This window comes from Aquarana catesbeiana, linkage group LG04, assembly GCF_042186555.1.
Source record: "Aquarana catesbeiana isolate 2022-GZ linkage group LG04, ASM4218655v1, whole genome shotgun sequence".
NCBI classification, from domain to species: Eukaryota; Metazoa; Chordata; class Amphibia; order Anura; family Ranidae; genus Aquarana; species Aquarana catesbeiana.
The window spans coordinates 567,042,832-567,060,010 of NC_133327.1; the positions used below are offsets into that span (position 1 = coordinate 567,042,832).

A 17,179-nucleotide genomic window follows, 5' to 3' on the forward strand; every position below is an offset into this window, starting at 1 on the left:
TTCATGTTGTTTATGCCAAATTCTGACCCTACCATCTGAATGTCACAGCTAAAATCAAGACTCATCAGACCAGGTAACGTTTTTTCCAATCTTCTATTGTCCAATGTTTGTTTTTTAAATGGAAAGCTATTGTCCAATTGTAGCCTCAGTTTCCTGTTCTTAGCTGACTGGAGTGGAAACCAGTGTATTCTTCTGCTGCTGTAGTGCATCTGCTTCAAGGCTCAATGTTTTGTGCGTTCAGAGATGGTATTCTGCATAGCTTGGTTGTAACGAGTGATTATTTGAGTTACTGTTGAGATAGATACTTGCAAAAGAAAAATTATACTTTTCATTCCTGGGATTGTTGACAATGACCACTGCTCTTATATCTACTCTGACCTAAGCATCTTCAACATCCCTCAATTCTGGGTGTGCCAGATGTCTGTGTGCAACAGTTCCACTTGGCAGCCACTAAGTCACTAGTGGGTCCTGGAGATAGAGTTTAATTTGCTTTGACAAATATTTACAATACTGTCCAAATAAAAAAAAAAAAAAAAAAAAGAAGATTTGGGTAAACTCAGTATATTTTAGTCTATGATATTCAGTGTACCAGGTTTCCACAACCTATTAGAAAAGTGGTTAGAATATTCGGAAGGTGGATACACTACACTGCACTGCAATGCCTACATTGGTTTTATCCCTAACTCAAACATGAAATAAAGTTTTTTTTAATAAATTAAATAAACACAATGCACTTTCTAGATCAGCACATTTTATTCTACCCATTGTTCCAAAATCACAATTTTTACACCATCATCATCTGCTGTACAAGAGCGGGTTGCAGCACACTACAGAGCAATGCATTGCCAAATTTACAAAGGGTTCTTGGGCAAATGTAAAACATGCTTATTTCTTCATATCTACCCATACAGATCACCACAGCAACTATATACAGTGTTTATTGAAGGCTTAAAGGGCTTTTGTCCCCAGGCTAAAGTAAATATTCCAGCTACTAGAGATTTCTCCAAATAGTATTCATGAGCTTCTCTTCTCCCACGCTTGACCAGGGTTGACAGGGGTTCTGTCTTCACTCCAATTTGACTTGCGGTGTTCCTTTTAAGGTTTTTGTTGCAAAATATTAAAATCAGAGGCAATCAAGAAATATTGGAGGGAGGTCAGAAATAGTAGCCTCTAAATTTGTAAGCGAAGGTTACATCTAAAGCATATCTAAAGCCAAAACTTTTTTCTTCTGTATTTTCCATAGGGTAGGTTAGCACCACTGTCTTTTTTTTATACCATTATATTATCTTGAGTCATTCTCTGCCATAGAATGTTAGATGATATGTTTCCAGTCTGAAGGAAATTCACTTCCGACAGTTGCAAAAGAAAATGTGCTTCTGTTGGAAGATTACTCCTCTTTTCTTGTTCTGGTGGCAACATAAAAGTCTGGATTTACGCTCATGTTCATTCCCCGTGACACTGGTAATCAGGACAAATAAAGAGTAGAACTTAACCATGGTTTCAACCCTTCAGTAAGTGTTTCCAAAGGTCAGCATGGGAGTACATATATACATAAGAAGTAATTCTGGTAAAATGAGCCTTCTGCAGCACCATGCAAAGCAATTTCCAGCAGTGAACATATTTTACTTTAGCTCAGAGAAAACATTTAAATAAATTGTACACTTTTGCTAAAAATTATTTGTTGTTGGTGGAAAATTGGACAACAATTGTCAAAAGGAACGTACTAACGGTAAGATTTTAGGACAACAGTCTGTCAACAGACAATCCCCTGCCAAAACTCGTATCGTGTGTATGAGGCTTAAGAAAGTAAATCTCAGTTGGTAGCAGGAAAATAATCCATACATACGAAGAAGATCTTGCACCTCTTGATCTTGAAAAACGTGGCTTGAAGTTTGGAAACCCATTTATAAATTTCTCTCAGCCGGAAAACAAACACAGGCCATGTCAACAGTTTTTATGTTATCTGTTTGTCATGCCTCATTTAATATAAATATGTCAGAAGCCCAGCTAATTCAAACTGAGCATTAAAAGCATAAGCAGAAGTTACTTTAAAAAGTGACAACATATCGAAAAATCAGTAGATCCAGAAATACAGGTAGCTGAAATTTTAATATCTCAACTTTACTTGCAAAAGTCAAGTGTGGCCCTGAACTCACACATTTCATTTCTATTGGTCCGTTAATGTGATGGACAACACTTCATTTGATTTGTGATTTCTACATAAACTCAGCAGCCATTACTTCTAGTTTTAAAATAAAAAATAAACAGTCAGTGCTAGAATGGTGATAAAGTCTCCAGCTGCTTGCAGTGAGGGTCAATACACCTCTACCCACACAAGAATAGTGCTGCAATTTATGTTCCGATTTGTTTATGTTGAAAATATTTCTAGCTTTGCCGACTCTCCAGCTTTCAAAACAGGTGATCTCTGATTATGCATGTGCATTTATATACTTGGTTTGAACTGCTCGGCTTTGTGATAGATTTATATTAAATGTTACAGGATAACTGGATAAGAAGTTTCTAGGATTTGAAAGTGATAATAGGTTTACCCTTCATTGATTAAACCATTATTGCTCTTCTCACCATAAACACAACTTAATATATGTATAACATTTAATATACAATAATCTTGTTGGGATCTACACAGATGCCTGGACTAGAAACTGGCTCAGCCTCTCAGCGAGCTGCTGGGAGACAGAGTCAGCCGCTCCTGCCCCCCCCCCCCCCCCCCCCACAGTGACCGCTGGAGGGGCAAAGCAGAGTTAGTGGTGCCTAAGGCTTCATGTACACAGGACGTTTTTTACAACCTCTCCTGAATTATATATATATATATATATATATATACATATATACACACATACACACACACACACACACACATATACATACATACACACACAAAATATATATATATATATTATATATATATTTATTTATATTTATTGTAAAGCGCTGCGCAAACTGTTGGCGCTATATAAAACCTGTATAATAATATTATATATATATTAATATTATTATTTTTTTTTTTTTTTTTTTTCCTTCCCCTCAAATAGCCAAAAATAAAAAAACGTCTGTAAACGAAATGCAGCTAAATGTGAGTTATCGCATTTAGCGATTGAAATGCCTGTAAACCCAGCTTCTGAACGCATTTTTTTGCGTTCCAAAAAATGCCTCTAAACTCAACTGCCTAGAAATGACTATAAACAACCCTGTGTACATGTACTGATAAGATAACAGAGGAGAGTTAATAAAAAACTCCCAACTGCTCCTAAACATCCGTTTAGCAGCAGCAGTGTACATGAGGCCTGAGGCCTCATGCACACTGGAAGTTATAAAAAAAGGCAGTAGCATTAGTTGTAGAAAGCTGTAGAGGGAGTTTTTCAGTGTTTTTGCACTAGTGTTTTTTAGTTGTAGCCCAGCTCAGGAGCCGCATGCTATGGTGGCAGACACAAAAGAGGAAGAGCCCAGATCGCTGGTGATGCTCTGCACAATAACATTGCACAGAGCAGACAAGTATAAACTCGTTTGTTTTGTCAACTAAAAAAAAAAAAAAATAGGCTTTACAATCACTTTTAGCTAGCCATAGATGGCTCACATTTTGGGCGATTCCTGTAAATCAGCTGAAATCTGAGCTGTGGGTGGCCTTGACGATGCCACCCAGCCTAACAGACTTCAAGGAGGTGGGTGGAAAAAGTTAGCTAAACAGCGACTGCAGTCACTGGTTGGGTATACTGATAGCCATGGGTGTGTTCTGTTAGAATACAATAGCCAGGAGCAGGTTATTTAGTATTCATGGGGAAATCTACTGAATTTTATTTACATGTGTGGCTAGATTTAGCAGAAAATGGAATGGTCCTCATGAAAAGAAGAAACAATAATGAAATTCATTCATTCATTCACTGTCCATAACCATGAAATAATTCACCTAAATAAATAAATACATGGAATTCTGCACTAAACTTCCATAGATGCTGCCATGTTTGCCAATATTAGAAGATGATTTGCAACATAAACATTTCATTGAGCATAAAAAAGGTTGCAAGACTAAGCCAAGTGCTTTGCTATGTACATAATATGAAGATATAAACTTCACTAATTTGCCCAAGAACCACAGCTATGGTTATTCAATATCTTCTGGTCTAACAGGATGGGGTAAGGGGATAATAGACTTTTTCTCTGTGTCTCTTGATAGTGCCTTTCTCATGTCTGAGGAAAAAAAAAGAAAAACGCAGATTAAACAAGGCATGTTAAAAGGTGGAAAACTGCTATTACATACAGTGCCTTAAAAATATATTCATACCCCTTTTTCCACATTTTCTCATGTTACAACCAAAAACGTAAATGGATTTTATGTGATAGACCAACACAAAGTGGCACATAATTGTGAAGTGGAAGGAAAACGATAAAACGGTTTTCAATTTTTTTACAAATAAATATCTGAAAAGTGTGGCAAGCATTTGTATTCAGCCCCCTTTACTCTGATACCGCTAACTAAAATCTAGTGGAACCAATTGCCTTCAGAAGTCACCTAATTATTAAATAGAGTCCACCTCTGTGTAATTTAATCTCAGTATAAATACAGCTGTGAAGCCCTCAGAGGTTTGTTAGAGAACCTTAGTGAACAAAAATCATCATGAAGGCCAAGGAACATACTAGACAGGCCAAGGATAAAGTTGTGGAGAAGTTTAAAGCAGGGTTGGGTTATAAAAAAAATATCCCAAGCTTTGAGCATCTCATGGAGCACTGTTCAATCCATCATCCGAAAATGGAAAGAGTATGGCACAACTACAAACCTACCAAGACATGGCCGTTCACCTAAACTGACAGGCCGGGCAAGTAGAGCATTAATCAGAGAAGCAGAGAAGAGGCCCATGGTAACTCTGGAGGAGCTGCAGAGATCCACAGCTCAGGTGGTAGAATCTGTCCACAGGACAAATATTAGTTGTGCACTCCACAAATCTGGCCTTTTATGGAAGTGTGGTAAGAAGAAAGCCATTGTTGACAGAAAGCCATTAGAAGTCCCGTTTGCAGTTTGCAAGAAGCCATGCGGAGGACACAGAAAACATGTGGAAGAAGGTGCTCTGCTCATATAAGACCAAAATTTAACTTTTTGGCCTAAAAGCAAAACGCTATGCGTGGAGGAACACTAACACTGCACATCACCCTTAACACACCATGAAACATGGTGGTGGCAGCATCATGTTGTGGGGATGCTCTTCTTCGGTAGGGACAAGGAAGCTGGTCAGAATTGATAGGAAAACAGAGGGCGCTAAATACAGGGCAATCTTAGAAGAAAACCTGTTAGAGTCTGCAAAAGACTTGAGATTGGGGCGGAGGTTCACCTTCCAGCAGGACAACGACCCTAAACATACAGCCAGATGTACAATGGAATGGTTTAGGTCAAAGCATATTCATGTGTTAGAATGGCCCAGTCAAAGTCCAGACCTAAATCCAATTAAGAATCTGTGGAAAGACTTGAAAATTGCCGTTCACAGACACTCTCCATCCAATCTGACAGAGCTTGAGTTATTTTGCAAGGGTAAAAATGTCACTCTCTAGATGTGCAAAGCTGGTAGAGACATCTCCAAAAAGACTCGCAGCTGTAATTGCAGAGAAAAGGTGGTTCTACAAAGTATTGACTCAGATGGGCTGAATACAAATGCACGCCACACATTTCAGATATTTGCAAACAATTTTGAAAACCATTTATCATTTTTTTTCCACTTCACAATTATGTGCCACTTTGTGTTGGTCCATCACATAAAATCCCAATAAAATACATTTACGTTTTTGATTGTAACATGACAAAAGGTGGAGAATTTCAAGGGATATGAATACTTTGTCAAGGCACTGTATCAGAAATACTGATTTTTGCTTTACAAGTATTTTTTAAAATATCACCAGTGAAAATAAGAATGTACTGTAAAATATATTCCCAGAGATTGTCTTTCAGGTATTTTAGACTGCACTAAACATGTCCCCTATGAGACCCTTGTGCAGGCAGCTGTATTGTGAACTTAATTTCAAGCTAGTAAATAACGTTAATGCATTGAAAATCCCCACATTCCTCCACTGTTGCTAAGTGGAAACACCAACCTATTAGTAACACTTTGCATGGAAAAATACATGTATGCCCATCAGGAGAATCCCTGAAAAGTTAAAACAGAAATTTAGGGACTGTGGCTTGCAATTTTAGGTAAGGCTACTCTGTATTTGTTGAGTGTCCCACTGGGCTAGAAACTACATTAAGCAGTACATTTTCTTTATTACGTGGACAGAGTTGTGGGTGTGAAAATTTTAATTTTAAAATCTACACTGCATGCAGTGCTGACAGCTGAATCCCATGGTGCAATTGACTGCCCTTATTTTAAATTTTACAGTTAGCGCTGTATTCTGCCTTCATGTAGTGTCCCTAGATTTTTGTATTAGGAATGGCACCAACCTATTGTAGTTATGGTTGTAGAATATTTTTTTAAAAAGGTGTAGGGTGATCAGGCAGCTCAAAACATGTAAATCAAAAGTGTGTGAACAAAGCAGCACTACATACTAAATGTGTTGCAGCTTGTATGTACTATTATGAGTTTCCAACCGATGCCGACGGTTCTCCTCCTCCCTTTCCTGGCCTGCCTGCATGCTCAGATAAGGTTCTGGTATGGATTTTGGGAGGTACCTTACACCATTTTTTTTTTATTTTTATTTGTGGTGCCAGCAGGCGCCAGCTCCTTTACAACCAACTATTCCCTGGTTATTAAAGTGGAGTTCCACCCAAAAATGGAACTTCTGCTTTTTGGAATCCCCCCCCCCCCCCTCCAGTGTCACATTTGGCAGGGGGGAGGGGGGGCAGATACCTGTCTAATCCAGGTATTTGCTCCTACTTCTGGGCATAGATAGCCGCAGTATACGTGGATATCTACACCATGTCCGGCGCTTTCTCCGTCCCCCGCTGTCTTCTGGGAGACACACAGGTCCCAGAAGACAGCAGGGACCAGTGGGAACGCACAGCGCGACTCACGTATGCGCAGCAGGGAACCAGGCTGTGAAGCCGCAAGGCTTCACTTCCTGATTCCCTTACTGAAGACGGCGGCGCCTCCACCCGAGAGCTGAGGGACAGATCAGCTTCAGGTGCCGACAATCGCGGGTGCCCTGGACAGGTAAGTGACCATATTTTAAAAGTCAGCAGCTGAAATATTTGTAGCTGCTGACTTTAAAAAAAAAAAAAAAAAAAAATTTGGCGGAACTCCGCTTTAAGGATCAGGGTGGAAATATTTTTAAATCAAGTTGATTTAAATCATAATTTTTAAAGAGCAACTGTCATCTCTGTCCTGCAGCGGCTCCTCCTCTGAGTCGCTGTTGACTCACAGACAGTCCCATTCACTTTAATGGGATGACTGGTGATGCGGCAGTGACACACCAAGGTGAGGGACGTGGCGGCAGCAGATGAGTGGATGCCCGCTAACAGGGCACTGCCATGATGGATTTGAAATGACAGGTGCTCTTTAAAAGTAAGGACTTATTCTTGCTGGTAGTTAGTGTGAAATTGTATGAATGCATTAATGCAGTGCATTATATCTCAGCTTGCAGAGCTTGGATTCATTGAATGAGTTTACCAAAAATGTAAATATTGCAGAATATACAGCCTCATGATACATAACTAAGCTCCATTTAATTCTGAATAAACTAAAATTATTAATGTATCTTAAATAGAAACCACCTTTGGATAGATTTTTTTACTCCAAAAGCATTTTATTCAGATAAATTTGATTTAAAAAAAAAAACAAAAAAAAACACAAACAGATTTTTTAGATTTAAAAAAAAAAATAAAATCAATGATTTTTATCCACCCCGTTAGGGATGCTGGTGGTTGTTGGCTCCTTAATATCCAGCAGCATTTGTTAAATATTGCGTGGCTAGTCCACAACTTTTTAACAAATGGTTTTGTTTACATTTTTAATGATTTCACTTTTAGTATTTACCGACCACTTCTCATTTTTGCAGTAAATACCGCATAAACCTGTAAAGAATTGACATTTTTTTTATATTGCATGAGATATTGGAGTTAAATGTGTCACATGACAAAAATCTCTCATCCTTTTGTGAACTGACCCCAATGTGACTCTAGTGCACATGCACTGGAGTTACATTAACAATGCCTGCCCAATGGAAGAGCAAGAAGTTGTTGGACCCACAGCATTCCCTAGGGGTGCAACGGATCAAAAATCTCACGGATCGGATCGATCCTCAAATCAGAGTCACGGATCGGATCATTTTCGGATCAGAAAAAAAAAAAAAAAAAAAAAAAAAAAAAACAACACACAAATCTTGTTACACCCACCGGAGTTTTAGATTTAAAAGCTATTTTCAACACAAAACCGAGCTTATATGCATAAATACAGTATTTGTGCATATAAGCTCAGTTTTGTGTTGAAAATGGCTTTTAAATCTAAAACTCCGGTGGGTGTAACAAGATGTCCGCTTGCCCCCTTCTCACTCTATCATTATTGTACTGTGCAGGAGTATGGGGTGTAGCAAGATGGCGGCGACGAAATGTCACTTCCTGTCGAGACAGCGGCCGCTTCCGGGTGTACTAAGATGGCCGCCGGCTCTGGAGCTAGGCCGAAGCCGCGGCCTTTCCTATGGCTGAGGCCGAAAAGTGCTCCGCGGATCGCAGGTGTGCCGATCCGCGGAGGGTGATCCGTACGGATCACGGATCGGCAACGATCCGTTGCACCCCTAGCATTCCCATAGGCAAGTGTGCTATGTGCTCCACCCCACATTTAATTTTGAGAGGTTAGAAAGAAAGAAATTTACGCAACTTACCATATGCATCTTCATCTGGCTCCCCGTTACTGGCTGAGTAGTACTCTATTACAGTCCTATAGACACTGTAGCCCAGCTGTTTATACATGTTCACTGCTACCTGATTGGAAACTCTTACGAACAAATCAACAAAAAATCCTCCTTTCCTGTAAATAAAAAAAACAAAATGTTAAGAAGTTCCTTTAGTGCATGATGCTCACAGTGCAATGTTGTTATGGAGCAGCTTTCACCTTTCAGAAATTTCTTCAAGCAGTTCCATCAGTTTGGCAGCTAACCCAAGACGTCGAAATTCAGGTGCTACAGAGAGTGCAGTGACATGTCCATGCCACTCTTCCCGAGCCACAGACCCTTCAGCTTTGCCCATTACTAGAAGGAAAACACCCATACTATTTACAAGTATACTGCAAGAATTTAGCCAACAATTTATCTGCTTCATTGTTAAAACCTGCGTTGGACCCCTGCACGACTATGCCCAAAAACAAGCTAATGTATCAATTTCCTATGCAACAGTACAATATATTCCCAGTGTGGAGAGCCTTAAAGGTCTTCCCAGAACATTTGCTTGAAAGCTCTATATTCACCAAAGGATGTATGAGCTGGAGTAAAAAAACACTGCATATGGGGGGGTTTAATCTATTTGACTGGCTTTAGGGGGACTGCACACCGCTTTTTGTGGAATCCCCACTGACAGCAGATGAGTCACTGGTTGTTAAGGAGCTGGCACCCACCGCATTCTTAAATAAGAAGTATGGGAATTTTTTTTTTCCCGTAATAATACTTACCTAGGCGGATGCAGCATCGGACCGATGGCTCTGTTCTCTCAGCTACCCGAGCAGAGAGCTGCAGCCTGTCAATCAGCTGCATTGCCCCTCCGCACTCATTGAAGCGCTCGGCTGTGGAGGGGCAGGGAGCGGCTGTCTCAGCGGCTCACTGAGAGGCTGAGACGGCCATCTGTTCAGGCACCTGGTGGATCCAGACTCCTAGAGTCGGTATGACGTGGTGCCTGGACTGATCTGTGTGACGTCAGCAGAGCGCGAACTTCAGACCGCTCTCTGCTGAATACGGGTTCCAAGAGTGCTAAACGAGCTCAGGCTGGACTTCTCTTTTAACAAGCAGCTATATAGTGGTCATATAGTTGCAGTGGCCAGGGAGCATCGAAGAAGCATTACATTTAGGCAATGGCCCACTGGAAAGATAAGTATATTCCCACTTATTTTAGCAGGCAGTATTTGCAATAGCTAATAGCTATTGCACATGTGGAAGAGAGCAGGCCAGTCATCTGCTCTGTAACTTAACATTTGCAGCCCAGTTTTCAATGGTTCCAGGTATCTTAACGTAAACACAAGGAAAGTGGCTGGTTTTCATTACTATTGCTGCTTTACAACTTTAAATGGATGAAAATATTAAATTTAATAATAATAATTTAAGGCACTCAAAATAATGGAATACATCTTACTTGTATTTCCTAAATTATACCTGGATTTGGTGCAAAGATGGTATTCTTTTTTAATAATTGAAACTCTATCACAGGAAATTATTATTATACAGGATTTATATAGCGCCGACAGTTTATACAGCGTTTTACAACTTGAGGGTAGACAGTACAAATACAATACACTTTAATACAGTAAGAACCAGGCCCCTGCTCATTACAGCTTAAAATCTAAGAGGGAGGGTCAAGAGATACAAGAGGTAATAACTATGGGGGATGTGATGATGTAAAAATAAATGTACAGTTGTTGGGTGGGGGCCAGATAGGCTTCTCTGAAGAGTTTTCAGGGATTGAAAGTAGACAAAGCAGGAAATAGTCTGACACATTGGGGTAGAGCATTCCAGAGGATGGGAGAGGCTTGAAAAAAGTCTTGGAGGCGAGCATGGGATGAGGTGACAAGGGAGCTAAAGAGCAGGAGGTCTTGGGAGGAGCAAAGAGGACGATTTGGTTGGTATTTTGAGACCATAAATCACTTACTGTAACCCATAAGTTCACCTCCTGGAGCCTCAGCAACAATGAAATATTCTGGCCAGTGTGCCAAATACTGTAAATAAAAAGGAATCCCATACTGACATGTTTGTTAAGAAATACCATAATCATTGAAGCAAATAAAAGGTCCTTAAAGAAAAAATCTCATCACCAACAAAAATGAACTGCAGTAAATTTCAATCTTTGTAAAAAAAAAAACCACAAAAAAATGCTGAATAATTTTACAATAATTCACATCTTTTTAGTGGTGATTACTGCCTGTCAGCTTCTCCCCTGCATGATGCCCGACATATGTAGGCTCTTTTGGCTATACTTCTCTTCTGGGTCACAAGAGTGCACTTATTTCTGCACACCTGTGAGCCAGATTTACCCAACAGTGGGCTAAAGTCCACTGTCTTCTGACGTCACAGAGCCGGTCCAGGCTTTGCAGGGATCCCGACAATGGCGGGATCTGCCCTGATCCACCCAGGTGCCCGACTGGCAGCTGCCCCAGCCTCCCAGTGCGTCACTGATAGACTGAACCAACCTCACCCCCCCCTCACAGCCAGGCACTATAGTGAGCGCTGGAGGGGCGGAGCACAGAGCTGACAGTCACCACTCTGTTTTTTTTAATATCCTGCATTTCTTCTTTAAGATAAACTTTGTTTACTGAGTTATTGAAGACTTTATTAGATGACATAGCTCAATAAAGGATACAGTTTCTGTGAGTGGATCCAAATTTCTGTAAAATAAAAAAATAAATATATGTAAGAAAGACAGACACATTATCAATGGTTTCAGACCTACAGAAGTATAACATAATATTAGTAACCTCATCTCCTTGCACAGTACTTCATATTAATAGCCAGTGACAGCAGTCTTTAAATCATTTGTAAACTTGAATAAAATTCTCCTATTTGTTTCCATTAATTAATTCAAACTAAAGTGATGTCACTAATGCTGCTTACTGTTCTCCTGAGAGCTTGCTGGAGAGGAAGGTGTACCTGAAGTGCAATCAAAGTGGATTTGATTTAAATCAAGTCGATTTAAATCACAATTTAAATCTCTAGTAAAAAGGCTCGTTTTAAAATCATAATTTTTAAAGAGCAACTGTCATCTGTGTCCCACAGCGACTCCTCCTCTGACCCGCTGTTGACTCTCCGACAGTCCCATTCACTTTAATGGGACGGCTGGTGATGCGGCAGTACCACAACAAGGTGAGAGACGTGGCGGCAGCAGGTGAGTAGATGCCAGCTAAGAGGCGCTGCCATGATGGATCTGAAATGACAGGTGCCCTTTAAATGTAAGGACTCATTCTCGCTGGTAGTTAGAATCTTTAATATTTGCAAACAAAATTAAGGTTTCCTATTCAGAATAATAAGCTGTCAGGTTAGTAAAACAGCGATATGAGAACCGATTCAATCATACAGTTTGTAGTGTACATAGATTTGCAAAACAATGGGATAAATGAATATTCCTGAACTTTGGTTTATCTCTTGGTTACTGTGACATTGTGTGAATGCATCAATGCAGTGCATGTTATCTCAGCTTGCAGAGCTTGAATTCATTGAATGGGTTTACCAAAAATGTAAATATTGCAGAATATACAGCCTCATGCTACATAACTAAGCTCCATTTCATGCTGAATAAACTAAATTATTAATGTATCTTAAATAGAAAACTATCTTTAGATAGATTTTTACAGTAAAAGCATTTTATTAAAATAAATTTGATTATATCTGATTTTTTTTTTTTTTTACAAAAAAATAATTGATTTTTATCCACCCTGAGTGCAATGCTCATGCTTCATCCATTCTGTGAACCTGTCATTTCTGCGCCTCTTTTGCTGAGTATTCCCCAGTCATCAAACTATTAACCTCTTCAGATCCGCGCTACTGCCAAATGACGGCAACAGCGCAGACCTACATTGCCGGGACGACGTCTATTGACGTCGTTCCGTGCACGAGCGCCCCCTGCAGGGCACGCGCGGTGATAAGCGAGTCTACGAGACTCGCCTGATCACAGATCAGAGTAAGGGGTCGGTCCCGACCCCTTACCACATGATCAGCTGTCAGCCAATGACAGCTGATCATGTGATGTAAACAGAGCCGGTAATCGGCTATTTTTTCTCCTTGCGCTGACAGCGTGAGGAGGAAAAAAAAAGCCGATCACCGGCGGCCGTGAGAGGGACAACAGTCCTGATCACGGCGATCATCTGTGCCCTCTGCCAGTGACATCTAGAAATAGGCAGCAGTGCCGCCTACCAGTGCCCACCAGTGTCACCCATCAGTGCCCACAGTGCCACCCATCAGCGCCCACAGTGCCACCCATCAGCGCCCACAGTGCCACAACAGTGCTGCACATCAGTGCCACCTATCAGTTCCCATCAGTGTCACCTACCAGTGCCCATCAGTGCCCCCCATCAGTGGTACCTATCAGTGCCCATCAGTGCCACCCATCAGCGCCGCCTTATCTGTGCCCATCAGTACCGCCTTATCTGTCCCCATCAGTGCCGCCTTAACTGTGTCTATCCGTGCCACCTATCAGTGCCGCCTCATCAGCGCATATAAATGAAGGAGAAAAATTACCTGTTCGCAGAATTTTATAACAAACTATGAAACATGATTTTTTTTTTCAAAATTTTTCATCTTTTTTTGTTTGTTTATCAAAAAATAAAAATCCCAGCTGTGATTAAATACCACCAAAAGAAAGCTCTATTTGTTGGAAAAAAATGAAAAAAATTTCATTTGGGTACAGTGTTGTATGACCGCGCAATTGTCATCCAAAGTGCGTCAGCGCTGAAAGCTGAAAATTGGTCTGGGTAGGAGGGGGGTTTAAGTGCCCAGTAAGCAAGTTGTTAAGGAGGCAGCTCTGACCTGTATCTCCCAAGATAGCTGCCTCCACACAGAGAAAAAAGTCAGCTGCTTTAAAGTGGAAGTCCATGCAAAAACTAAAATCCCTGCATCTATAGACACCACGGATCTAAAACTAACCTCTCTATCCCTGTAAAGAAAAAATTTGTATACATACCTTTTTGGAAGCCGATCTGACCCGCTCCGAACCGATCTCCAGTGACGGAAGCTTTGCAGAGTACACGGCAGACAACGGCTGTGAAATTAACGGGAAGTGACATCACCCATAGAGGTACTATGGGGCTTGAGTCCTCTGCAGATGCCTCTACGGTGAAGCCGCGGCTGTCAGCTCAGCGTGGGATCTGGTCAGAGCGGGTTAGATCGGCTTCCAAAAAGGTGTGTATACTCATTTTTTTTCTTTACTGGGATATAGAGCTGCACGATTAATCGTCAAGAATCGTTATCGCGATCTTGACTAAAGTGTTTCACAATTCTTTCCATGCAAAGAATTCTTTCTGCTCTTCTGAAGCCACAGCTGTCAAAGGAAAGGAAGAGAAAAACTGGGCAGTCTGCCAAGAATCAAAACATTCTTTATCAGTTGAACTTAAGTCTAAACATTGTAACAATTTGTGAATGGAATAGACTTCCTGTGTAAGTGAAAAACGTTTAACCACTTAAACACTAAACCTTTTTCTGACATTTGTTGGTTTCAAGTTAAAATCATTTTTTTTTGCTAGAAAATTACTTAGAACCCCCAAATATTATATATATATATATATATATATATATATATATTTTTTAGTAGAAACCCTAGAGAATAAAATGGTGGTTGTTGCAATATTTTATGTCACAATGTATTTGCGCAGCAGTCTTTCAAATGCAATTTTTTTGGGAAAAAATTAATGGATTAAAAAAAAAAATAAAAGAAAACTAACCAGTAAAGTTAGCCAATTTTTTTGTATAATGTGAAAGATTTTACGTTGCAAGAATCGTAATCTTTTTATTCTAAGCAATAAAATTGTGATTCTCATTTTGGTCAGAATCGTGCAGCTCTACTGGGATAGAGAGGTTAGTGTTAGATCTGTGGGGTCAATAGGTGCAAGGATTTTAGTTTTTGCATGGACTTCCACTTTAAGCCTACAGGCAATATTGGCGACTAGCCCTTTACCCTCTGCTTGTCTTTTGTTAGGCACAGCTTCCACAGTTCAAGTCCTCTTTTAATCATCCCCACTCTTTTTGACTGTCACAGTGGATTGTAAGCTCTCATGGGCAGGGCCCTTCCAACCCTCTTGTACAGAAATGTACTGGCCTTTCTTCTGTAAAGTGCTCCACAAACTGTTGGTGCTATAGAAATCTTGCATAATAAAAAAATATAATCAGCAGCCAAGATTTGAATCATTACTTCTAAATAAAGCCTTGAAAGTTAAAGCACTCCTGACCAAAATGATAAAAAAAATGATAGCTCATTAAAAGACTAAAATGCCAAACCTGATTTTGTTGCAATATTTAGCTTCAGTCTGGAGATTACCCTGAGTGTGATAGCCAGCATCATTCAACCTACCTCCTGTAAGATCAGGTCCTTTTGGACCCGCCCTTGCCTGTAGTTGGACATTGAAAAAAAAACAGCAAAATGATGAGCTCATCTCCCTGTCACTCAGCCTGGTCCTCCTATCAGCATGTTTCGTATCAGCACATGAACTGATTGGCTCCTTGTGCTGCTTCTTCCTCCAACGCTTCAGCCCTGCTATACAGGGCCTGCTAAAGGCAAATTCCAGGTCACATTTGGGTACTTTTCTGACAGACAGTCTTTGTTTGGAGCAGTTCATATGCCCCTGTAAACAAGCACTGCACTGGTGTGCATAGATTTGTGTACAGCTGCTGCATATTTCAGCCTGTCACTGATTCACCAGGCAACTGGCAGTGGGCCTTACACTGCTCTTGTGACTCCCGGGCAGACAATTACGCCTTAAAGGCACTATAAATCCTACCTGCACCTTGTGTTCTTTTACCTGCATAAAATGTACATTGATCATGTAGTTTCATGGTGTCATTTGTAGTCCTGTACACACAGCCTGTAGTAGAGTAATTCTTCACATTCCTTTGTCAGCAGTTTCTGTTTGTGTTCAAACATGAAGCGTGCAGCAAAGCACTACACAGGTTAATGCATGACGTCTGTATGTAGTCTAAGAACTGACACATGCTGTGAGGAAACTAGATATCCCACAATCTCTGGGTCTCTCAGTCTAGTGCTCTTCAGGTGAGGGTCGATGTCCCTTTTACTCAAGCCAGTTATCAGCTCTCTTTTCCTCTCCTCACGCTGTCAGCATGAGGAAAGGAATGCTGATAAACAGCTTCTAGTTACATCTGTGATTGGACACAGCTGATCACATGGTAAAAAGCCGCTGATTGGCTCTTTACCTCAACCTGTGTTCAGCGGTATCCAGGGGACACTGTGATCACAGAGCGCGCCACCTGCGCGATCACGGGAGGCCATGCTCCCAGAACTAGCCGACTACATTTGGCTACAGCGTGGTCGCCAAAGGGCTAAATACCACCAAAAGAAAGCTCTATTTGTGCGAAAAAAAATACAAATTTCATACGAGTACAGTGTTGCATGACTGTGCAATTGTCATTCAAAGTGTGACAGCGCTGAAATTTGGCCTGGGCAGGAAGGGGGTGAAAGTGCCCGGATGATCTAATAGGAAGTAAACCACTGCCTCTTTTTTTTTTCTCACCTGCAAAGTGAAGGCATAATGTGCTAGTATGCATCGCACATGGGAGTCGCGTGACGTCACTCCCGTACATGCACACGGAGCTGCGTGACGTCACTCCCGTACATGCATGCGGGTGCCGCTGGTCACCACACAGGACTCTGAAGGAACGGCACGGGTGGCCGTTCCTTCAGAGCGTATGCGCCAATGACATCATCAGCTGCATATACAGTAAATATCTCCTGAATGGTGCAAGTTTAGGATATATTTACAGTACCTATAGGTAAGCCTTATTCTAGGTTTACCTATAGGTACAATTGATGGAAGTTCACTCCCACTTTAATATCACCTTATTGTAACATGTTGCCCAGGGGACATCCTGCCTGGGAGGGACTTTCTCCTTACAATGGAGTTTTGTATCAGAGGAATAGATAGTAAAGAGAAATGTTTCCACCAGACTACAGACATAAGGGTGGAACTATTTCCCAAATCCAACAGAAAGTTAGTTGTGTGTGCAGAGTGAAGTCCTCTATGGAGAGTACACTGATTGTGGGGTGCCCCTCTGAGCTCACACACAGTACTGCTCTGTCACTAGGGCCTATCATGGGAGAATAATAGAAGGAAGAGTAATTCCCAGCTCACATGTTGTTGAATCGGAACAGATCATCGCAGGTGAATGCTCTGAGGGAAGTCATCTTCTCTACACACCGGGAGGACAGCAGTGGAACACTCCCGGAAATGGGCCACCTGTACAACCCATTGGTCAGGCGCATAAACACGTCATGTTCCTGGCAGACCAGAAAGCCGTCATGATTGTCGCTGGAAGTGTTTCTTCCGCT

At 41.0% G+C, this 17,179-nt stretch overlaps 1 protein-coding gene across 1 annotated transcript; it reads right to left on the reverse strand.

Moving 5' to 3' along the window:
- Window positions 1–731: 731 nt before the first annotated feature.
- On the reverse strand, window positions 732–17,157 carry LOC141140650 (N-alpha-acetyltransferase 20). Its single transcript, XM_073628044.1, has 6 exons — window positions 16,983–17,157; window positions 11,495–11,519; window positions 10,787–10,877; window positions 9,048–9,183; window positions 8,818–8,963; window positions 732–4,206 (listed from the first exon to the last, which is right to left on the reverse strand). Exons 1-6 carry the CDS (start codon window positions 17,111–17,113, stop codon window positions 4,121–4,123), a joined length of 615 nt encoding a protein of 204 aa, XP_073484145.1. The 5' UTR covers window positions 17,114–17,157; the 3' UTR covers window positions 732–4,120.
- Between the last annotated feature and the right edge of the window lie 22 nt (window positions 17,158–17,179).